A 7,084-nucleotide genomic window follows, 5' to 3' on the forward strand; every position below is an offset into this window, starting at 1 on the left:
ATTTTTATTGTAATATCTAAATATTTGATGAACTTGCATATTATCTTGAATAGTCGGTCGTATTTCAAAGAAAAGTTTCCTTTATTTTTATGTGATTTTACATTGTTTAAACACAACCCGCGATCAACCCGACCAACCCGATCAACCCGAACGGGTTGGGTTGGGTTGGGTTGAACTTTTGTTTGGGTTGGGTTGGGTTGAAAATTTTTAAACCGCCAACATTGGGTTGGGTTACTAAAACGGCTCCAAACCGATCAACCCGAGCCGTGAGCACCCCTAGTAACGGAGGTTCAAATGCAGTGACTTCGGGCTATCTGCAAAGCATATGGTCGCCCTGAGATTAGTCGGCTCGCATAGCGGGTTGGATATCCATGTTAATAAAAAAACATCATATGTAACACCATATACATGCCAAGTACATATATTGCATAAAAATGTGTTAAAATCACATCTCGCCAATATAACATGGTAAATAGCATCACAAGCATATATAGGTATGTATCCATTAACAGTCTTATAACAACTCATGTGAATTATAACAAACTCCTTGTACCATTTCATGTGTACGACTTATACATACATCACAAATGTGTTAGGTTCTATGATCCATCTACACTGATTTGCTATCACCTAATTGTGCCCAACGAGCTGGAGTGCTAGACAACCATTTTTCCTCGACCAAACTTTGGTCAAAGTGACATCAGTGACTTGAGCTCGTGACGACCTCCTATGCAACCTGCTTCACAACGTGTGCACATGCCCCTGACTTGCTTCCCAATTTGTAGCAACCTGCTAGGCTCGTAGGCCATTTGCATCCCCTGCAACTCATGTACTGCGTCCCTAGATGGTGTGCCTGTGTCACAAACAACGCGATTGAACATATAGTATTCTAGTCCATAAGTTTGGGCTCAAAACATTTTAATCCATAAGTTTGGGTTAAATACAATTTAGTCCATAAGTTTAGGCTAAATACAAATAGGTCCCTAAACTATTTTTTTCCCATTATTTACACAATTTCTCCTACTCTTTGCTCTATTTTCGACGTGTAAATTCCGAGTGTTACATAATATATTTTACTTTTACAAACCAACAACGTGATAATAAAACAACAATAAAATGTTTCATTAATTTAATCATGCAATTGTTTTATTATTTTATTTCATCAGATGAAACAAATTTTGGTTCAATAATTTTTCCTTTTAAAAATCATAAGTGTTCACTCTGTGGTCCAAAAGTGAACAATTACTATGGCATTTAAGCAATGTTAGATGTTAAATATTTTATAATCAAAATAATCAAATTTAAAAAGAATAAATATTATACATAATTGGATTTTTAATAATAAATGTGAATTACCTAATTATATTTGATTTTTATTAAAATCAAATATGAAAAATATTACTAAAAACCATTGGTTTTGTTAACCATATCAAAATAAAATGATACCAAATAACTAAGAGATTGTTTGTTTACTTTTTAATAGTTCTATTAAGAGGTAACCTCTGGATCGTTAAGAGGTGAATCTTGTTTGGTAAAAAAAAATCTGTCTCTTAATGATTCTAAAATGCTCTGAATGATCTTGTATTATGGGTCTTCTTTAACCATTCAACGTCCTAATTTCTTTGTAAATAATTATCAAACAGTTATATTTCATTTTGTATTATATCATGAGAGTCCCTTAATCATTCTGGTAACTTTATCATTCTATATCAAACCATTCAACAACTCTCAAATAGTTCCTAAAAGAGATAGAATACAAAAGATAGAAGTTGGAAACAAAAGAATCTTTAAAGTTTATGTTAGTTTTACAAGTTGTAACTTTAAAATTAAGCTAAAAAATATAATAGTTCCTTTTGTTCAAATTTGATTTAAATGATTTTTGTCTGATTGGTTTGAATTTGAGCTCAAAAGGTCAAAGGTACATGGAGGTCCCAAGTTTAAATCCAAGGAAGAATAAAAATCCTCTTGTGACCACGGACGTTCAAATACGATAACTCCAAACTATCCGCAAAACAGGTGGTCATCCTGATATCAGTCGATTCACATAGCATGTTGGATACCTAGATTAATAATTTTTTTTTATAGAAATTGAGAATTTAAATGACCTATATTTACTATTTTATAGTTTGATAACTTATTTAAAAATCACAACAAAGTTAAATAGTTTCTGGTGTCATTTTTATATTGAAGAAAACAGAAAATTAATAAAATAAATCATCAAACTAATTATTTTTGGCTAAAAAATTCACCAAATATCTGTTTTTTTTCTATTTATAAATTATTATAAAAAACTTAGATTTTTTACATAAAACTCCTTTTATAAACTTATTGTATAAACCACTTTAAATAATCAAGTCACTACCAAATAATCTAAATCTATACTATATTATAAAGCATTTGCCTAAAACTCTTAAAAACCATTTTTTATGTGTAAAATACTGTTTATTAATGCATATTACTTAAAACTCAAGATTACAAGTAGATTGTACGTAAGTACAACTTATTAAAGCTCCATATCTGAATTCGTGTAACTAACCACAGATAAACATAATCAAAATACATGATAAACATCTCATTTTGAATATACAAAATCTAAAATATAATTAGGATAATTATTGAGTTCTAACAGAATACTTAATTATTATTTTTATAAAATGTTATATTATTAAACAAAAAATAAATTATTTCGCTATTAAACTTAAATTAAATTTTAATAAAAAAATAAATTAAAAAAATTACATAAAAATGAGAACTTTTAAATAGTTGATTTGATATTAACATTGATATATTTTTTTTCAAATTTATATTTTATTCAAAAATAAAATCATTAATGCTTTATTAAACACACATAAAATCGTATTATAACATCGACAGAGACAAATAATAAATTAGATCATTAAAATCGATATATGTCTCGCTGCATTATGTGATACTTTTCTAATCATATATAATATCTGAATAAGTTGTTAATTTTATTAAACTTGTTAAGCTACCGAATAACAGACCTTAATTATAATGTTTAGAAAAAGATGATTATTTTATATACAAAATAGGTGTTTGGTGATTTTGCGAAATTACAAAAACACCCCTGGCCGGCCGATCTTCATTTACGTCATTACCCGGTTCTCATAAATCTGAGTACCGTTTTTGAATCAAAATCATCCCCCAAATTGCAACACCACCAACGCTACGTCAAGAAACCTAAAGAAAAGGGAATGAGTGACTCAACCGATCTCCCTGTAAACGAGTTGTCAAAAACTGGTAGTGGGTCTTTCGATGCCAACCGAATTGGGGAACTGAATTCTTGGTTGGTTTCTCAATTCGATGCCGCTGGGAAGGATCATGTACCTGATTTTGAGTATACCTCTCGTACCATTTCCCATTTACATAATTTAGCCACAATTTCTCAAGCCAAAACCCAAGCTGCCACCATAATTGCCAATGATTTCCGACTTAAAGCCTCTGAGTATCGATCCCAAGGTTAGGTTGTCACACTTCTTCTATGTTCTACATTTACTTGAGATTTGGGTTACTGGTCTATGTTTGTTTGATGCTAATGTTTCTCATATCTTGGTTTTCAATCAATCAAACTTTGCCCAAAGGATACTAGGGATTATATAGCAGTTGGGTTTTTATTTCTCTTGGTTTCTTTAATTTGGGGAAAATGGAATGTGGTTTGTGTGGATGAGTTTAGAATGACTTTGCATTAGTCCTTCATTTCCAAAAGAAAAGAGGTAAATCTTGAATATGAATGTTAAAGCAGACTGGTTTTCAACTTCATAATTGATAAGAGCATTTTTCAATTACATATTGTGAAGAAAAGTTCAATACTCAACCACAAGGGTGGTGCCTGATTGGTTTGAGCTTGCCTCCAAAGGTCAAAAGTACCTGGAGGTCTCAGGTTCAAATCCAAGGAGGAATAAAAATACCCTTGTGGCCATGGAGGTTCAAATTCAAATGCGGTGAGTTGTCTGGGTTAATCAAAAAAAGAAAGTTCAATACTCACAATTCTGAGTTGTCTGTTTCTTCTTTAATTTGGTGTCGTAGCTGCAAGGATTAGAGAGATATTAGAGAATGTGGGGTTAGCACAAGAAGGCTTGCCGGCAAATGTGGTTTCATCTTCACAAGTTCTTGCTAATGTAGCAAATTTGCTGAACATTAGAGACACCGAGCTGAGTAGGTTGGTAATATATACCCGTTATAGTCTCATTTATCTTTCAATGCTTAGATATGCTTTTCTTACATGGAGAGATGCATGTAGTTTTCTTGTGGCCATGGGGGATGTTTCATTAAGGAAGACTGGAGTAGAGGATAAGAGGGCTAAAGTGCAGAAGGAATCCAAAATTCTTCTTGATTACACTCGAAAGGCCATAGCAAGGCTGACTTATTTGAAAAGGTAAATCCATCTGAATGAGTATGGAGTTCTTAATGGAAGTCATTAAATGTTGATTGATAACTACAAAATGTTAACTATCTCTAAATTGAACTGTCTTGGTAAAAGATGATTGAAAACATATGGTTGTCATATCAGTTCTAATTTAACTTTGTTTCGAATAGAACACTTTCACAACTGGAAGATGATGTAGCTCCCTGTGAGGCTCAAATGGAGAGTTGGAAAACGAACCTGGCAATTATGGTTTCAAAAGAGAGACAATACCTTCAACAGTACGCCAACTACAAGGTAAGCTTCCAGTTATTTTGTTTTGCTTTTTGAAACAGTTAAAGTTCAAGAATTCACAACGACGTTTCTTAATGTGAATTGCCTAAATGAGTGACTGTGTACGTTGATCACTTAATAATGCTATTGTCTTGTTTTTCTAAAGTCGTGAACAAATGTAATGCGTTAGTACATCATCTTATATATTCAATTCTGAAGAGAATTTCATTTGAGATGCATAAGGTTTTTTATCCATTTTATGCACTTTTCTTGATCCATGGGCTAAAAAGAAACCTTCTTTTGCTATGGGTAGTGTGCTAAGATTCCTAAGGATCCAAGCATTTTCATTGAGAAGATGGATGGTAAACAGTTCTCACATAGTTAAGTAATCTCCCAATGTTTCTAATTCTATACGTTTTGAAAGTTTCCTTTCTTTAGAATGATGGTCGGATATTCCTTTCTTTAGAATGATGGTCGGATATTCTCTATATTAACTTGCTCTAATGTTGAAGCCATCAAAATGTGAAAGAAATGATCTTGGTGCTCTCTCTACAATCTACATTTCTTGCGTATAAGATGATCATTTACACGTCTAGAGGAAAGCATGACTTCCCTTTTTCAAGTTTGACTTCATAGAAGCTAGGAACTTACCATCAACAAGTGAGTCCTCTACCTCTAACATCCTAGTTCTACACTTTGTTTATGGATAAACCTTGATTGGAAGGCTCGGCATGATCAACAAGATGAGAATATGAATTGATATATTTGGGAAATAGAATAAAGTAGGCAACCAAGCAGCCTAGTAACTGTTGATAATCATTCTCAAGATGACTCCACATAATCAATGCATGGTTTACAGAGAACTCTTGATGATCTCTTCGTCTGTTCAGTAATTCAATCTTCAAAAAACCCAAACATCTGGTAAGCTGGCAAACACCTTAAGGTCTCATCTATAACACCCATAAACGGAAATCATTAGTTCCATTAAAATTTTCACCATACAAATGCTTCTATCGAGTTAAATTCAAAGAATCTTGTACAAGATTGTTGCTTTAAAGGAAAATATCAGAAAATGAACAATCTGACTCGCATTTGGACCTGTACATTGAAAGTTCCAATTTGGTTCTGCTACAAAACGAGTCATTGATAGTTAGTGATTGAATTTGGACCACTTTACTTGATCTGAATATATTTAGTGTGTTTCTTTGGGTGCATAGTAACAAAAAGATGGTTTATAACAGGCGATGCTTACTCGTGTGGGGTACACACCGGAGATCAGTCATGGAATGCTGGTGGAAATGGCGGAGCATAGAAAAGATTTAGACAAGAAAACAAAGCCCATCCTTGATACTTTGAGAAGCTATCAAGACTTGCCACCAGTAAGTTGGTTATATTATTCCCATTTGTTTGATGAAAATTGCAATATATTTTGATCTTGATTCTGTTTCTGAAATGCAGGATAAGGCGTTGGCTGCACTTGCGATCGAGGATAAGAAAAGGCAATATGCAGCTGCTGAGAAATATCTTGAAGATGTATTGCAATCAGCCCTTGCTACTGAAGATTGAATAGCTTTTGTATAGCAGCAAATGAGACCCATCATATGGTAATTTTGGTTGTGTGTGTTTAATGTGTTTTTTTACCCATTATTCTTGAAACAGAGAAATGCAAGTCTTCCTCTTTGTTAGGCATTTGATTCTGAAGATGGGTTTTTCATTAATTTGATGAAAAAGGGATATATATATATATATATATATATATATCCTTTGAGATGCAAGCAAAATATATACATACATACATACAAACAGGTCTACCACCTCACACACCCATTCCATAGGGTCTGAGGCCATTCCATACCAAAATCTTGTGTGCATCCTTTGCCAAGATTGTATCCTTACATTACACCAAAACATCATAATGTGTATATATATATATATATATATGTGTGTGTGTGTGTGTATATATATATATATATCTTCAAAAAACAATTGTATGTTTCCATGGTCTTTTTGTTTCTTGTTATGATGTACATTTAGGGGCCGTTTATCAAATGATAACATTTATCACGTCACCTACCTTACCGGATGAGCATGACAAGAACAAAAAACTTTACCAGATAAGTGATGGTCAATAATATTACTATGCTGTTTTAATGGCTAGAAATTGCTCCTGATAGTAAGACAAGTAAGAGTGATGACTCTTACTCAAATGCTTTGTTAGCGTTAGAGAGAACCACCCTTAGTTTGTATGTAGAGAAAAGGAATCTACATATTAGTTTGAGAAAAAGAAAAGACGACTTAACTTGGAAGTCGAACTCTGAAGAAAATAATGAAATCGGCCAAGTAAAGTGGTGACGTCTTGCTTTGGTGATTCGAACTAGAGGTGGCCAAAATTCGGTCCCGGGCCGGGCCTTAACCGGTCCCTACCGG

General features: G+C 33.1%; 1 protein-coding gene across 1 annotated transcript; it reads left to right on the plus strand.

Annotated features, from left to right (window-relative positions):
- The first annotated feature begins 3,143 nt into the window (after nucleotides 1-3,143).
- On the plus strand, nucleotides 3,144-6,358 carry LOC112507085 (AUGMIN subunit 1). The gene is made up of 6 exons (XM_025111494.1): nucleotides 3,144-3,480; nucleotides 4,048-4,180; nucleotides 4,262-4,396; nucleotides 4,558-4,681; nucleotides 5,899-6,036; nucleotides 6,116-6,358. Exons 1-6 carry the CDS (start codon nucleotides 3,216-3,218, stop codon nucleotides 6,221-6,223), a joined length of 903 nt encoding a protein of 300 aa, XP_024967262.1. The 5' UTR covers nucleotides 3,144-3,215; the 3' UTR covers nucleotides 6,224-6,358.
- Nucleotides 6,359-7,084: the final 726 nt, after the last annotated feature.

The sequence above is a fragment of the Cynara cardunculus genome (genome assembly GCF_001531365.2).
Source record: "Cynara cardunculus var. scolymus isolate 2C chromosome LG 2, CcrdV1, whole genome shotgun sequence".
In the NCBI taxonomy this organism is placed as follows: domain Eukaryota; kingdom Viridiplantae; phylum Streptophyta; class Magnoliopsida; order Asterales; family Asteraceae; genus Cynara; species Cynara cardunculus.